Source organism: Oncorhynchus mykiss, chromosome 10 (assembly GCF_013265735.2).
Source record: "Oncorhynchus mykiss isolate Arlee chromosome 10, USDA_OmykA_1.1, whole genome shotgun sequence".
Taxonomy (NCBI): Eukaryota; Metazoa; Chordata; class Actinopteri; order Salmoniformes; family Salmonidae; genus Oncorhynchus; species Oncorhynchus mykiss.
In genome coordinates this window covers 36,699,338-36,717,068 of record NC_048574.1, presented here as the reverse complement: position 1 = coordinate 36,717,068, position 17,731 = coordinate 36,699,338, and the positions used below count along the sequence as shown (strand labels likewise).

Here is a 17,731-nt window from a genome sequence, read left to right as displayed (position 1 = left end):
GGAGTCAGGTGGTGTAAAGAGTGCCTGGCTGTCTGTCAATCACTTGTTCAGGGACAGCAGTGTGTGTTCACTATGGTTCATTCATTTTAAGCAGAAGTCAGAGAAAATGATTGACAATAGGTTATGCCCTCTAGTGGCTGTGAGGTTTGCTAGTTTCTTTTACACCTGCTACGTTAGGTCAGAAAGGGAAGCGAGACGTTTTACCCAAAATCTGTCCACGAAAATAAGCCCATGAAGTGAGGATTTTTTTGTATGGAGTTGCAATGAGTGTCGAATGTGGTCAACAATAAAAAAAAATACTTGCTAATTTCCTACGTGGGGCCTATTTGATTAAAGATAAGTTTCGTAATGGTTTGGTTGTTATGAATGCACTGATATAAGTGGATGCACGTGGCATTTTAGCAACGGTATTGTTGTCATAGAGAAGATAGAGGGCTCATACTGGATATAAACCGCTTTAGTATGGACATTGGCACCCCCGCTTGGGTTGTGCCGTGGCGGAGATCTTTATGGGCTATACTCGGCCTTGTCTCAGGATGGTAGGTTGGTGGTTGAAGATATCCCTCTAGTGGTGTGGGGGCTTTGCTTTGGCAAAGTGGGTGGGGTTATATCCTTCCTGTTTGGCCCTGTCCGGGGGTGTCCTCGGATGGGGCCACAGTGTCTCCTGACCCCTCCTGTCTCAGCCTCCACTATTTATGCTGCAGTAGTTTGTGTCGGGGGGCTAGGGTCAGTTTGTTATATCTGGAGTACTTCTCCTGTCCTATTCGGTGTCCTGTGTGAATTTAAGTATGCTCTCTCTAATTCTCTCTTTCTTTCTCTCTCTCGGAGGACCTGAGCCCTAAGACCATGCCTCAGGACTACCTGACATGATGACTCCTTGCTGTCCCCAGTCCACCTGGCCGTGCTGCTGCTCCAGTTTCAACTGTTCTGCCTGTGATTATTATTATTTGACCATGCTGGTCATTTATGAACATTTGAACATCTTGGCCATGTTCTGTTATAATCTCCATCCGGCACAGCCAGAAGAGGACTGGCCACCCCACATAGCCTGGTTCCTCTCTAGGTTTCTTCCTAGGTTTTGGCCTCTCTAGGGAGTTTTTTCTAGCCACCGTGCTTCTACACCTGCATTGCTTGCTGTTTGGGGTTTTAGGCTGGGTTTCTGTACAGCACTTTGAGATATCAGCTGATGTACGAAGGGCTATATAAATACATTTGATTTTGATTTGATTTGACATTGCCATTGAGAGCTTCCACAATTATTAAGTAGTCTACTTGGTGGGTATTCTTATGAGTTGGGAGCAATCAGCCAATGAAAAAGAAAATGTATTACTTGAAAATTGAGAGGGCCTCAATGGCGCTGCCTGTGCTGTCACAGACGCTATAGTATAATGGCACAGATACAAAGTTGTATGTATCTCTATGGCTTGTTGTTCACACGTGTATCTGCCCTCTCATTGGCTAGAATGGTCCCACCTGATTTATCCTCCTCCTGCCTGCCTTCCATCTTTGAGGACATGTATTTCCATTGTTAATGTGGTCACTTGACTATCTTGTCAATAGACAATATTTGGTTAGGTTAGCTGTAGATATACCATGTTCACATGCAGGTTGAACCTATGAGACGCTGAAATTTCCGACTTGCTGATTCGTTGAACGTGACAACTATAATGACAACTAGTTAGCAAGTCGAACATTTCTGAGTTTCCTTGTTCTGACTAGCACTTGAACGCGGAATTAGATACTAGACTTAGTGTTGTAGTCATCCAGGGCCCTGTTTCAGAAAGTGTGTTTAGTGAAAACTCAGAGTGAGTTGACTCAGAGTTGAAGGAAACTCAGGGTTTTCTGTTTCACAAAGCCAGTTCAGCTCAACTCTGAGTCAGTTACTATGGCAACATACTCTCTGAAGCTAACCTGCTCCCTGGAAGGTTTTCAACTAACCCTGAGTTTCTCCTCCTCTTTAGCTAAAGCTTGCAGGAGGTGTCAGACATGGTGTGTCCTTTTCTTGAAGAGCTAGTTGATATTGAAGCACAAGCACTCTGCAGAAATCTCCATAGGGAGAGGGTAATCAGACCATGTTTGGATGTTTTATCATTCCCTGATGATTATCTGTTTGAGTGTTTCTGTACAATCGATCAATCATCTGAACAATATTCTCAGCCCTCATGTAGTTAATTTGACACATCGTGGACATGCTCTCAGTTCTGAACAAATTCTTTGTGTTGCACTTTTTTCTTTTGACGACGGGAGTTTTCTATATGATGTCGGTGACGCTGAGCATATTTCCAAGGCAACCATCTGTCAGGCTGTCATGTGACTTGCACTGAAACATTTCCTGTACACTTCTGTGGTGTTCACAAGTCACAGACCCACAAGAATCAACAAAGAAGAATTCCACATAATTGCAGGTATCAGTCTAAGCAATAATTAATTTACTTAGTATGAAGCTTTGAGACATGAAGTACTAATCAGTTCATTTGATATATTTGAGGGTTTCCAGGTATGATTGGCTGCATAGATAGCGCTCATATTCCTATCACAGCTCCTTCAGTAAACGAAGGAGATTATGTGAATAGGAAGTCTTTCCACAGCATTAATGTGCAAGTAGGCCTAAATAGTAGCCTTTAGCATTCCAAATGAAAGATACTTCACAATACAGCTAATTACTGTTCTGCACTGTGAAGATCATATGTGATGCAGCCCACATCATCAGCATCGTGGAAGCAAAGTGGCCTCGGTCTGTGCATGACTCGCAAATTGTTCATGAGTGTACACGGAGTTAGATTTGCCCGTGGTGAGTTATATATAGCTATATCCTATTATATCAATATTTTGTTTCTTTCGATTGCAATTAAAAATGAAATGTATCCTCGTATTATCATAGGAGAGTTCGATGGTTACCTGCTCGGTGACAGAGGGTACACCTGCCAGCCCTATTTGCTGAGCCCTTACCCTGATCCTGAGCACGGCCCACAGCAACGTTATAACTTGGCTCACTGCAAGACACGAGCCAGGATAGACATGACCATTGGGATGCTCAAGGCCCGGTTCCAGTGCCTTCGTAGGCTCAGGGTCACCCCAGAAAGGGCATGTGACCTTATGTGTGATTCTCCACAATATTACCACAATTAGAGGAGAACAATGTCCTACTCAACCAGTGAACGATCCTGATAACGATCCAGGCCACCCCGCTGACACACGAGAGACAGTCAGAGACACAATATGCTACCATCATTTCTGATTGACCCATCACCTCTCCAGTGTCAAATTAAGACAATATGCCTTTCTTTTTATGAAGTCTTCTTTATTTCCTGCAAGTACAAATGCAGTACAGTAGTTTGTATTGTTTTATGTTGTTCAAACAAGTAAAATCATCCACCATCCACCTTAAACTGATGTTCTAGCAGTTGTATTTCTATTTGTATCTTTTGCATCTGCAGCCTTGTGGACAATTTCTAGATGACATTTGTCAATTTGTTTCTCTAAGTACACCCTGTACAGCTGTTTCACAGGAATACAAAATGACATTGAATTTCACAGTGCCAGGTCTACTTAGTTTCATTCTAAGTAATGGGCCAATGCTGAACAACATCTTACGGAGGAGGTAAGTTGTGCTGTGGAAGTGGATGGACCCCCCCTCTTCCTCATTGTAAATTCCAGCATTGCTGTTAGAGAAAAATAAGGTACCAAGTTTTATTATGGTACAACACTATCATCAACTGTTCGATGTTATTGTTAAGGTGTAAACCTCAATAGACCTCTCTGTATCTTCCCTCTCTGTGGCAGCTGACAAGGTGTCTCCATCATTATCCTGTAATGAAAATGAACCATTTTGGTTCTACTCTAACCCATTATGACAAATCTGTGGAGTATTACGAGTACTTCCAGTTCAGAGATGCCTTCAGCAATAGGTCACCCACTGTTTTGACTGAGGGCCATCTACTCAGCCTCCGTGGTGGTGAACCCTCACCTGTATTTCATTCCTCAGACTTTTTCTATTGGCTATAATGGAGGTCAAATTTGAACATGTCCAGTAAGCACAAATTTGGAGACATGTAAAAAGGCATTTAGGTGTTAATTTCCAATAGACAATATGAAATACTGACAATGTTGGGATGGCTGACAAATGTACTTTTTTTGCTTAGGCAATTTCACTAACTACTTAAATATATCACATGTTGAATGTAGCCACTGAATGCTGTTTAATTGGGTAGGGTAGGCTAAACAACATCACAAGTCCTTGTAATGAAATTATACCTTACCAGTTGGAAGTATATTTTTACATTTCATCTTCAGTTGCTGCCAAGTACGTTTTGTGCCTGTTGGGTTGCACCTGCATAAATATTAAAACACACATATATATACACACACACAAAATATATAAAATGTTGAATAAGTAGAACACCCGAGATAAAAACGTTTCTTTTTTATTCAATTAATACTCACGCATTGACTCGGTCAGCAATTTTCTGCCACGCCAGCTCACGCTCTTTTGCTGCTGCTACTGTATTGCTTTTTAAAATAAATATAAACTCATATTCTGCATACGCATTCATTAATATTTCTAACTCCACTGGGGAGAAGTAGGAGGTTCAAGCCCTTTTTTCTCCTGTTGCTATGATGAATCATGTTATCGGTGTTCCATTCATGAGGGCTTTTTATCTCCTCATGCACATGCTTCACTCAGGGTTAACTTAACAATTAGTTCAATCAACTCTGAGTTATCACCTGTTCTGAAAATGAAAACGCTTGAGTTTGACAGCTCAGAGTTAGTCAACCTAGAGTTCAGGTTTAAAACTCAAGAGTTTGTTAAACCAGCTTTCTGAAACAGGGTCCAGGATATGGATTCCATCAGTGGTCTACCAACTACCAATAAATACAGTAAATGCATCCCATGACATTTTCACATGTAGGCCTAACACTTTTTACTATGACACTTCTGTAGTGGTCATGTAGGAATTACAATTTACATAATTTGAAGCTACATTATTTGTCTACCAATCATACCATGTTTGCATACATTCAGAACAAACTCACCTCTCTCTGGACAACATGAATCACAAGAATGTCAAACATTATGAATAAACTCATTTGGACGGCGCTTGCGCAAGCGTAGCAATGATCTGCGTGTGTTTACCCGGAAGTGCACGTCATCAAACGTGCAATGTTTATAATTTTCCAACGTGGGATGAGGAAACAGACAATTCAAAATATGAATTGGCCGTTTTTGATGACTACTAAGATGTACGTTGTCATTTAAGTTTCAGTTTCCTAACAAGCTTACCGCTGTTTCATTTTCATTTGTAGTCGAAGAAACTAACTAACTAGCTAGCTAGCTAGCAAACGATGGACGACATCGACTGGGGATTGGCGCTGGAGGAGGACATGGCGCGGTAAGTGCGGTGACTGTTATCGTAGGGGTAGTTGCTTATGAGGAGTGGGTGATGACATGCTGGTATATCAAGAGCAGAGTACCTCACCAAATATTTACCCTAGCTCTGTCTCCCAGCGAAACCTCCGCCATGGGAAACCCTGAGCAGCAATACAACCCCTGGTCCAACCAGTCCAACCCCTGGTCCGAGCCTGGCTACACCTCGGAATCTGTAGGGGAGCTGGACAAGCTGGCCTCGGGAGATGGACAGCATGTCACTCACAAGAAGAAGCAGGAGGGGCAAGGCGTTCAGGTAGTATACGTTGGTATAGGACAGCAGTAATTTACGAAAGTGAATCGTGAGCATATGTGACAGCAAGTAATCCTAAGTGTTTGGTATCTTGCAGACAGACGCCTGGACAGCAGACAAAGATGTTAACACCGATCTGGATTGGGAGTCACTGATGGTAATGTATTCACTCTGGGTGCATACCTGGGGCAATTATTGTGGTAACACACACAACTTCTATATGTGTGTCACAGATGTTGATAACCTTTTTCATTTTTACTCTCTCTCCTTACATTTCTCCTCTCTCTTTCTCCTCTTTCCACCCTCCCTCACTCTCTTTTTCCTATCTTTTCTCCCTTCCTATTTTTCTCAACTCTCTCTCTCTCTCGCGCTCTCTCTGTGCAGCGGTCAGTGGATGAGTACAGCACCCACCTGGCCATGCAGTATGAGGAGCTGATGAAGCACCAGGAGGAGGATGAGGCTGATCATGGCAGCCAAGTAGACAGTCTGGTGCAGAAGAAGGATGAGGGGGTCCACCAGCAGCAGGTCTGTTCACACGTCTCTGTACTGTAGGCTACATACGGTGCATTCGGAAAGTATTCAGACCCCTTGACTTTTTCCACATTTTGTGTTACAGCCTTATTCTAAAATGTATTAAATAAATACAAATGATCGATTTACACACAGTACCCCATAATGACAAAGCGATAACAGGTTTTCAGAAATGTTTGCAAATGTATTAACATTTTTCAAAACAGATACCTTATTTACATAAATATTCAGACCATTTGCTATGACACTCAAAATTTAGCACAGCTGCATTCTGTTTCCATTGATCATCATTGAGATGTTTCTACAACTTGATTGGAGTCCACCTGTGGTAAATTAAATTGATTGGACATGATTTGGAAAGGCATACACCTGTCTATATAAAGTCCCACAGTTGACAGTGCATGTCAGAGCAAAAACCAAGCCATGAGGTCGAAGGAATTATCTGTTGAGCTCCGAGACAGGATTATGTCGAGGCACAGATCTGGGGAATGGTACCAAAAAAGGTCTGCAGCATTGAAGGTCCCCAAGAACACAGTGGCCTCCATCATTCTTAAATGGAAGAAGTTTGGAACTACCAAGACTCTTCCTAGAGCTGGCCGTCCAGCAAAAAATGAGAAATCGTGACCCGATGGTCACTCTACAGAGCTCCAGAGTTTCTCTGTGGAGATGGGAGAACCTTCCAGAAGGACAACCATCTCTGCAGGTCTCCACCAATCGGGCTTTACGGTAGAGTGGCTAGACGAAAGCCACCTCAGTAAAAGGTACATGACAGCCCACTTGGAGTTTGCCAAAAGGCACCTAAAGAATCTCAGATCATAAGAGACAAGATGCTCTGGTCTGATGAAACCAAGATTTAACTTTTTGCCCTGAATGCCAAGTGTCACGTCTGGAGGAAACCTGGCACCATCCCTAAGGTGAAGCATGGTGGTGGCAGCGTCATGCTGTGGGGATGTTTTTCAGGGACTGGGAGGCTAGTTAGGATTGAGGAAAAGATGAACGGAGCAAAGTACATGGAGATCCTTGATGTAAAGCGCTCAGGACCTCAGACTGGGGTGAAGGTTCACCCTCCAACAAGACAACACAGGAGTGGCTTCGGGACAAGTCTCAATGTCCTTGAGTGTCCCAGCCAGAGCCCAGACTTGAACCCTGATTGAACAGCTCTGGAGAGACCTGAAAATAGCTGTGCAACGATGCTCCCCATCCAACCTGACAGAGCTTGAGAGGATCTGCAGAGAAGAATGGGAGAAACTCCCTAAATACAGGTATGCCAAGCTTGTAGCGTCATACCCAAGAAGACTAGAGGCTGTAATCGCTGCCAATGGTGCTTCAACAAAGTACTGAGTAAAGGGTCTGAATACTTGTGTAAATGTGATATTTCAGTTTTTTTATATAAATGTACAAACATTTAAACTGTTTTTGCTTTGTCATTATGGGGTATTGTGTGTAGATTGATTAGGGGATAAAACAATTGAATCCATTTTAGAATAAGGCTGTAACGTAAGAAAATGTGGAAAAAGTAAAGCAGTCTGAACACTTTCCGGAAGCACTGTATAAGCCTAATTGTGTCATTACGTCTTTGGGTTTATAACCTGTGAGTGACAACATTAATATTTTTAGGCGCTGCTGGACAAAATTGAGTCCCTGCATGTGAAGCTTCAGCTGAACTGCTGCAAGACCACCCGCAAGAACTTTGCGGTCCAGAAGCAGGAGCTCAGCATGGAGAAAAGCAAAATGGAGGAGGAGAGGAACAGGTAAAGGAGAGAAAGTGAGAAGGTGGAAAAAGACAGAACTGTGACATTATGTGCTGTCTGCCATGTTCCTCTGTTTGTCCCTTTACCAGACTGTCTCAGGAGCTGGAGGAGACCACCAGGAAGCTGGCTTTGCTGATAGAGGAGCAGAACCAGGAGAAGTAAGACACTAAGCCACAGTCCTACCCCTACACTTATAACATAACTATAGACACCACATACTAGTCCACGTTATTTCGCTATACAATACACCTACTGTGATCATCTCCAGGCTGATGTGGGAGCGGGAGCTAGCAGACCTGAACACTGAGATGGAGCGTCTACAGGAGGAGTCAGAGGAGACCACACAGAGAGCTCTACAGGAGGAGGTCAGTCTGTACATATTTATTAACTCAATAAGTCAACCATCACAACCCTATGACCCTGAACGTTCACTCTCATTCACCTATCCACACTTGTCTCCATGGAGTTGGATTTAAAGACAATCATCGATTAACGCTGATTTGTATTCTGATTTATGTTCAACAGATTGCAGCTCTGGAAATGCAGAGAGATGTGACCATGTCTGAGGTGGACGACTGGCTGAAAGAGGCTGACCAATACATAAACACACTTGGGTACTGTACTGAGCATGACCTTATGACCAAAGCTGGATATCGTCTGTATATTGTAACTTCTCCCATAAAGGCTGTGCTTCAGTGATTGGTTGTGTTCCCTCTGTCTGCAGGTTAGACTCCTCCCAACAGCAGCACATGCACCACAGGCTGGAGTGGGAGAATAATGTGGCTGTGGTTCACAGCAGTTTGGCGGGACTACAGGTGAGGGACAAAAGAGCGGCTAGACTGCGTTAAGAACTCGACTAGGGGGTTGAACTGCCCCTAGACAACTAGGGGACTTTATTGACTGTCCCCTCTCATCTACTCTTTCTCTCTCCCAGAATCAGTTCAAGGATTACCTTCACTTGCTGCAACAGGGCCAACCAATGGAAAGCCTCCCTGGAATCACATTACCACCCTTACCCCAGGTCCCCATGGTGTGTGTGCAATTGATTCTGACGAAGACAGTCAATGCCAGGTGGACTTGTTGATGAGTCTGATGATATGCACCCCGCCCCCCTTTTCAACATTTCCAGATGGGCCCTCCTAAAGCCATGGGGATGACCTTCACATCCCAGCCGCACCACCGTGCTGCTTTCACAGCCCCAGCCAGAGTAACCCCCCCACCTGCCCCCTCCTCCACTCCCCCTGCCTCTGCTCTAGCCCAACACCCAGCCGCCCCACCTGTCTCCCAGTCCACCACTACCATGGCCTCCGCCCAGTCCCTGCCCTCCAATAACCCCCCCGCTGCTGGCAAACTGGACAATCTGCTGAAGAGACTGGGAGACAGATTTCCACAGTGCAACAGGTGAGATCAAAGTCTGTCACTTACTCTGAATGTGCTGGTCAGTAAAAGATCTTGCAGACTATAATCAATACGGAGTGGCTGCGGTTCCAGTTTTTCCGGAACCTGACTTGCCGTGGCTATAACCTGACTTGCCGTGGCTATAACCTGACTTGCCGTGGCTATAACCTGACTTGCCGTGGCTATAACCTGACTTGCCGTGGCTATAACCTGGCTTGCCGTGGCTATAACCTGGCTTGCCGTGGCTATAACCTGACTTGCCGTGGCTATTGATACAGAGATTACGTAGCTGATGCACACTCTGCCTCTGCTCGATTTCAGGTTATTTTTTCAGGAGGTGTGTTAGGCTACATGCAGCTATCATGTTGTACGCAGAATACATGAGCGACATGTTCGTACAAACTTTTTTGTCTGTTGTATATTTAGGCAAGCATATCAAACAAAAGCAAGACATACAGGCAGTAAAAAATAGTGATTATTTTCTCATTATCATTGCAAACACTGGCTAGTTCTTTTTTCAGCAACTCTCGCTACGATAAGGCAGCATAACTATGAAGATATTCATCAGACATCGTAGGCAGTCTAAAGCGGTAGTTAAGAATAAATGTGTTTTGGGCGACGCTAAGCGAACCCATTGTCAGACTGGTTTCCAGGTCCGGATACACATGCTTGGGTTGCCTAGAACGTTCGGCGGCCCAGAGGTGGAACCGATGGGTACGTGCTTCTACACCTGCATTGCTTGCTGTTTGGGGTTTTAAGCTGGGTTTCTGTACAGCACTTTGAGATATCAGCTGATGTAAGAAGGGCTTTATAAATACATTTGATTTGAGGCATGATCGTTGAGAAGCAGCAGTTAGTAGGGACTGTGGTTACAACGCAGATCATCAACTCAAATGGGGAGTCACATTGTTTTTTCAGGAACTCTGGCTAGGGGCTACGAAATGACAGCAACTATAAAATGTTCCTACATTATCACACAACGCTGATTGTTTTTGCTCCATTGCAATGTGTAGGGACTAGGGCTGACCTCAATTATTTGACGGGTCGATTGTTTGATCGATAGGCTGTTCGTCGACCAAGATTTTTTTAGTTGACCAGTAGCATATTATATTTTATGGCACACGAGACACCTGTCTTATTCGCGCCCATCTCTGTGAACTAATCCATGCACAATGCACTTCTCTCTCCAGAATGCACTCTCTCCCACCAATTTGTGCACATTCATTGTTTCATAACTTTATTGTATCAATTGTTTGCATTTGATTGTTAGTGTATATCAATTCCCCATTACATATATCACCAGTAGGACATTTAGTAGGACTAAGTAGGACTAATTCCTATAACACGTGCGCAGAACGTGATCCTTACCTTTGACAAAGTTTTCCGGGAGTAGGCGAAAACTCGTTATTGGCAGCCACGGTCTCATTCTTTCAGTTTACCTCCCTCTCTCTCCCTCTCTCCCTCCAGAACCCAGCTTATGTCAGTTCTGCAGCAGATTAAGAATTCTCGGGGCACCATGGCTGGCATGTCTATTGATGACGTCACAAAGCAGGTGGCACAGAGACTGGCACAAAATGAGAAACCGGTAGGACAGTCATTAACACTGAGACATACACACTTAGGGAGCACACACGTTCGTGCACACACCAACACAGTCTAAACCAGGGTTCCCCAACAGGCCTCCACACAATACTGTTTTTTTGGGGGGGGGTGCATTTTGCTTATGTGATCATATACAAATGTAAGCAAGGTTTGAAATTAATGTTTTAATTCAAATATTAAATCTATTTGGGCTTCTTGCAGTCAATCTGCAGTCACAAATGATTTACAATTATGGTCCGGCCCCCCTACCCACCCGCACAAGAAAAAAATTGGCCCGCGGCTGAATCCAGTTGATGATCCCCGGTCTAAACCTAACCCTTATCCTCCAAAGGCACCAGGGCCTATCAGGCCTCCCTCTGCAGACAGGGGCGTTCCTGGCTACCCAGACCCAATCCAGCGCCCTCTAGGACCCATCCAGAGACCTGCAGTGGCCCAGGTCTTCCAGACCAGGCCCCCACAGGTACAAACCACTACCAACCTGCAGAGGGCACTAACAACCATAGTTAGAGAATTTTAGACTTGGCTGACGAGATGTACATAACCCTTGTGTGTTTGGCTATTGATGTACTGCTTGTCTCTCGCCAGCCTGTGGCTGTCAGTAATCGTAAGCTGTGCTTGATGTGCCAGAAACACTTGGAAGCAGACAGCCAGCACCCCATGAGCTGCGCACACACTGTACATAAGGATGTAAGTCCTACACTAAAAAAAACTTATATTACTGCAAACTACAGTGTCGATGAGGTGAGGCCTACCCTAAGACTTCCTCATATTCTACACAATACTAGGCACAATAAGATGATGCTTCCTTTTTACATTGCTATAACCCTGACTCTTAAGCTACTGAGGCACTTTTAGCTGATGGAAAGCTGATGATTTGCCTCTGTCTGTGTTTCAGTGCATCAGTGTATGGCTGCAGTCGAGCAAGTACAATGCCTGTCCCTTCTGTCCAGCAAAGTGAGAGGAGTAGCCGATCAGACCGAACGGAGAATACAACAGAAGACATGACGGGAAAGAGGAACACTGATATCGTTCTGGTCAGCTTCACACAACTGAAGTGGGAGATGGTGGAATATGATTCTCACCTACACAGAGCAGTCATGGTGACTTATTACTATTCACCTATGTGACACAATAAACACAAGTCGTTCATATTATTCATCCCTATATCTAGACTTGACTTTATGTAAATCATTTAGTACATCTTGTTAAAACAACTGCAGTGATAATCTGGCACTGACCAGAACTTTATTTTCTCTTTTTAAAACGTTCCTGATTTAACCCATAGGGATATCATGTTTGTTGTGTATGCCCTTTTGAACAAGCAGTGTGTTTCTTGTCAAATATACCTCTGATACCCGCTGACATAATTATATCAACTGTTACATGCACGTTATTTCTAACTACCAAGCATTTTCTATGTTTATAATGTTTCTAACTTCCACGATTCTGTGTAAAATGTTTTTTTCTATGTCTAAAAATACACTAAAGTGTTATGTTAATAAGTGCCTTACTAAAAGTCACATGAATTATGACTCATTGAATTAACTTGTTTGAATGAGCAGGAAATACTTCAGTGGAAGGGAAATGGCAATAACTATTTGGACTTGTTTAATTAACATATGTGATGAAAGAGAACGATAAAATAAAACCATTACACCAGTATTTTGGAGACCCTTTGTATTTCATTGACAAGATGTCTGGAGTAGAGATCCAAGGACAATATTTTATCAGGTACACCATGTTTCTTTCACCAAGCATGACACTGACACTGGCCATGTTCATGTGGATGGAATCACACTGAAGGTGGCCACTACGTGGAGACAATCTACAGATGGTGTGTGCGAGTCTCAGCACTTCTTGTTGTGAGGAGTGTGTGTGTTACACAGTTGAGGGGAGGGGAAATCCTATCTGACCAGGATCTGAGGTTTTTATGCCTTCATGGCCGTGGAGGCGGTATCATAGAAGGTCATGAACCTGCTCTTCAGGTCCTCGAAGTAGGGCTCCAGCTTGCTCTGGAGGTCAGCGGTGTGTGGGGACACCTCCCTCACCGACAGACTTCACAAGCTGATCCCTGTACTCCTCAGCGTAGGGGGGGGGGCAGATTTCTCCGCTCCTCCAGACGATTGGTCAACTTGGTGCGGACTATCTCAACCATGGGGAACAGCTTTGACTTGGTCACCTCAACCTTGGCGCGCATCTAATTGACCAGCTCCTCACAGTTCTTGAAGATGGGCTTTAGCTTCTCGCGGTACACCTCAACATGCTTCTGGAGGACCTGCTGCAGCTCCTCACTCTTGGGCTTCAGCTTGGTGCAGAGGTTCTCAACACCAGCCATCACCTTTTCACACAACTGTTTGGAAGTGGAAGCAGTCTGGGTATACTCGTGCAGCTTGTCGAAGCTCTCGGACAGCTTCATCCTGGGGGGAGATGAGGAGAGGGGGTGTAAAATGAGGGAGAGACCAGTGCAATACATTGATATGATGGAAAGAAGGATGAGGGGTTGTTGGAAAGGGAATATTAAGGCAGAACAATCTGGTGAAAGTTACCAAGTGGAGCAATGTGTTTCTTTTACTTGTACTCAGTGTATTCAGTCCATCCAGGTGGTCCAGGGTCTTCCGGGCGGTCTCCTTCAGCTGAGTGAGGTACTCTATGATGGCTGCCTTGATGTGCTCCATCTGGGAGGGGGCATCATTCTGCAAGGCCTGGGAGTCTGGTGGGCGAACAACCACATGACAGACCCAGGCTTTAGCTATAGTGCTCAGGCCTCCACCCAAGACTGTACTATGTTATATAACATTAGAGCTCATATTGACCTACTGCCAACAAGAGCGACGAACTTCATGGTGAAGGGCTGAGAACGAGAGAGAGAAGGGGAGGGGCAGATAAAACATGTGAGAAGCAACAACTTAACATTCAATGTTTCACACAACCAAAAACAATTGAACTCTACCAAACATTCAAAGTCAAACTCAGAGTACAAAAAGCAAGTAGCTTTTTATGCATTTGATCCATATTTCAAAATCTAACACATTTCTTTCCAAGAACCGAAATTCAAAAATAATATCTGATGTCTTTCAGCAACTTTCATCTGTCTAATATTGGTCCTTCAATTCCTCATATTTTATTCCTTTTCTCCTATGTTGTCTGTCTCCCATGCTTCCCATAAGCCCCATACCTCCCTATGAGTGTCCCAGCGAGGCTAGTTTTCTCTTACCTGGGGGGTATGGTCCCTGATCAGATGTGTGTGCTGTCTTGGACATGGACCTCAGCCCCTCAGTACAACTGTAGGGGCATGTCCAAGGGTCAGAAAACTAAGAGGGAAGAGGAGGGGGAGATGTTTTATTACAAAGTAAATTTTTATGAGCAAACAGACAAACACCTACATGTACATGAGTGGGTTACTGGGTTTACCTAATGTTACCACCATACGGTGCAGGAACTGGGGTTACTATCAGTCATCTGAATGTCAAAGTCTTTTTCTGGAAAGATTCAACAATGTGTTTCTGGCACATGCAATGTAAGTACATCAATTGTAAACATTAATAATGACATACTTTACATATATAACTGGATATATTCAATATCCCTATATGCCCCAATGTTGAACATCACCAGTCATCATAAATAATATTTGTTAGATCCATATACAACATGTTTAGTAAGTACATGTAAATGGTTATGCAATCCGACTGGATAGGAAACTTGTCATATAATTTGATATTTGCATCATCCTATTGACAATGAGACCAGAAGTAGCCACTTGTGGCTATCTGTCCACTGTGGCCTTTTAATCTTTCTGGCTACTATGTGTGACCCATAAAGCCATCATAGGGCCATTAGATCATTGCCTCTAAAACCCTAAGGCGTAAAATAAATGCCTGAGCTGCGTTTCTTCTTTCTGTTCCTGACAAGAGAAAACTTTTTGGGTGAGATTCTCTTCGGCACTGTTCAACCAATCCAGTAAATGTGGAGGAGGAGATGGACTGTCGCCTTGTTAACAGTGAGGGATACGTTAACGCCCAAAAGCAGAAGTTGTGTCACAAAAAAAATGAGAGCATCCGGATGTGTCCGGCCTTGCCGAGGGTAACCCAACCCTATTAATTGTATAAACCTATTGGCCACTACACCATGTGGACTGTGTGTGTGTGTGTGTGTGTGTGCGTGCGTGCGTGCGTGCGCACATGTCCAGTCATTGATGCCTCAGACAATGCGTGTGTGTGTGAAGTCATAGACTAGGAGTGTGTGATAATACAGTTCTACTGTAGCAGATAAGATATTGCTGCGCTGGCACAGGACATACAGCTAGCTATACATCCCCATAACCTCTCTGGGACAGTGCATCCCTTATCACACATAGCAACATGTTACAAACCTTGTCCCTCCTGTCCCATAAACAGAATCTTTCCTTTTGGGTCAATGGGTTTTCTTTCTGGTGGGTTGATGAATACCGGCATACATTCAGTTGGCACATTCATTCTTTGCCATTTCAGTTCATGGTAGTCTCTCTTGACAGCCTAATCGAATAGCTGGCCAGTGTGCACACAATATTTATTTCCAGGGGCCACTGCTGAGAAGTTCATACAGTCGGGTCTGGAATTATTGAATCTCTTGATAAAGATAAACCAAAAAGACCGTATTAAATTAATATTTCAAATACTGAGCTATATTGTATTCTATAAAATAAATGGAAATGTTTATTTTATTTTAGTACAATTGCCCAGATAAAGAGATTTTGGTTAGCATTTTAGAAAAAGGCTCAGTGTCGTAATCCTCGCAAGGTGAGGGTGCTGGAGTATTGAAAACAGGGGTTCCAATCCTTTTGACTGATAGATTGTTTAGATTTTTTTTTAAATGACTTAAACAAAATCTCATTCTCTGAGCAATTGTATTTGTATTAAGAATATCATTGTTCAATTTTTTTAGCATACTAATCATTAGGAACACCTTCCTAATATTGAGTTGTACCCCCCCCCCCCCCCCCACCCCTTTTGCCCTCAGAACAGCCTCAATACGTGGGGCATGGACTCTACAAGGTGTTGAAAGCGTTCCACAGGGATGCTGGCCCATGTTGACTCAAATGCTTCCCAAAATGAAGTTGGCTGGATGTCCTTTGGGTGGTGGACCATTCTTGATACACACAGGAAACTGTTGTGTGAAAAACCCTGCAGCGTTGTAGTTCTTGACACAAATCGGTGTGCCTGGCACCTACTACCATACCCCGTTCAAAGGCACACACATATTTTGTCTTGCCCATTCACACTCTGAATGGCACACAAACAATCCATGTCTCAGTTGTCTCAAGGCTTAAAACTCCCTTCTTTAACCTGTCTCCTCCCCTTCATCTACACTGATTGAGGTGAATTTCACAGGTGACATTAGTAAGGGATCATATCTTTCACCTGGATTTACCTGGTCAGTCTATGTCATGGAAAGAGCAGGTGTTCATAATGTTTTGTACACTCAGTATTTGTATTCATTATTTTACTGTCTTTTTTGCTCATCTTTATCAAGGGATCCAATCATTCTGGACCCCACTGGGTATGCTGGATCCTTTTCTATTTAATCTGTCCTGTGTGATTGGCCTATCCCACCTGTGTGTACTGTACCATGCAACATAGATGTAAACTTTGCTTAAAACCCTGAGTCTGCACCACTGTGCTTTGTCACGGTCATAGTCTGTCTGACACACAGTATTGGTTGGCTGAATAGGGACCATTAATGTAATATGGTACTCCTCAGGGACCACTGACTAGATCTGAAACACTACTCTCATCCTTGGTGAATGGATGCTTCCTCTGTCTTCTTCTCATCTTGACCTGCCTCTCGTTTCCCCTCACCACCTCTCAATACCCCCTGTACCCTCGGAGTTGTGTTGCACTGCACATGGAAACCTGGTGATGAGGTGGAAACATGGATATGTTTTCATGGTATCACTGCTGTGTCATAGGCCTTGAATAAGGTTAAACCAAGTCCTTATGCCTTTTAAAGGGTAAATACAGGAGACCTCTGTGTGTGTTAAAACCTGTTTTGAGTGTTGTGGCCTTCAGACACTATCAGAAGACGTCCAACATTCAGACTCCTCCTGTCTGGATCCCACCGTGGTTATCTGGTTTCCCGAGGACACAAAGCTGCCACAGACCTGATGAAACCAGTCCCTTGTCAGAAGATGCTTACACTCGTTCACATCGTTATGATTCTATACTTGTGATGAAAGGTCAAGTTTCGGTCAAACCCAGTACTGAGTTTTTACTTGCTGATAAGATGGTTCCTGCTGTCAGGGGGAGGTCAGATTTATTAAAATGTTGTTGCCAGGGAAGGCTACGTAAGGGGGATTGGGGAGGCTACATAAGGGGGATTGGGGAGGCTACGTAAGGGGGATTGGGGAGGCTACGTAAGGGGGATTGGGGAGGCTATGTAAGGGGGATTGGGGAGGCTGTATGAGTTACAGGATGTCTTAAGACATTTTGCAGAACTTGGGGAGAACTATCATATACTGTTAAACTGTACTCTATAGCCTACAATTGTATTACTAAAAGGAGTATCTTAATACTTCAACAAAGAGCCTGTTTCCTTTCCTTTACTAATGTATGTTTGATAATATAGACCTGATCATGTTGAAGAAATTGACCAACAACCTAGTCTTACCTCAGACTACTGTATAATGCTCCATGAACCGCATCTCATTAACCTTCCTCCCCTCCTCTTTCAGTGGTGAGGGGACAGAGGAGTGATAAGACTGACTTCCACGTACCAGGTTAGCCATAGCAATTT

General features: G+C 43.8%; 1 protein-coding gene, 1 long non-coding RNA gene and 1 pseudogene across 4 annotated transcripts; 1 reads left to right on the top strand and 2 right to left on the bottom strand.

Annotated features, from left to right (window-relative positions):
- Positions 1 to 3,205: 3,205 nt before the first annotated feature.
- On the bottom strand, positions 3,206 to 5,118 carry LOC110533781. Its single transcript, XR_005053648.1, has 3 exons — positions 4,444 to 5,118; positions 4,260 to 4,330; positions 3,206 to 3,808 (listed from the first exon to the last, which is right to left on the bottom strand). It is a non-coding gene; the product is annotated as an uncharacterized LOC110533781 (long non-coding RNA).
- A 21-nt stretch (positions 5,119 to 5,139) lies between these two features.
- On the top strand, positions 5,140 to 12,622 carry LOC110533780 (RING finger protein 214). Of its 3 annotated transcripts, none has more exons than XM_021618294.2 (15): positions 5,140 to 5,390; positions 5,507 to 5,681; positions 5,776 to 5,835; positions 6,063 to 6,203; positions 7,827 to 7,960; positions 8,050 to 8,118; positions 8,229 to 8,325; positions 8,486 to 8,574; positions 8,685 to 8,775; positions 8,895 to 8,990; positions 9,090 to 9,361; positions 10,826 to 10,943; positions 11,292 to 11,420; positions 11,546 to 11,647; positions 11,856 to 12,622. In XM_021618294.2, the coding sequence occupies exons 1-15, from the start codon at positions 5,344 to 5,346 to the stop codon at positions 11,916 to 11,918; spliced, it is 1,683 nt and encodes a 560-aa protein (XP_021473969.2). In that variant the 5' UTR covers positions 5,140 to 5,343; the 3' UTR covers positions 11,919 to 12,622. The 3 variants fall into 3 exon arrangements, with proteins under 3 accessions (XP_021473969.2, XP_036846086.1, XP_021473970.2); XM_036990191.1 differs by having other exon boundaries at positions 5,494 to 5,681; positions 11,856 to 12,220; XM_021618295.2 differs by lacking the exon at positions 11,546 to 11,647.
- Positions 12,620 to 14,351, bottom strand: LOC110533102 (annotated as a pseudogene).
- Positions 14,352 to 17,731: the final 3,380 nt, after the last annotated feature.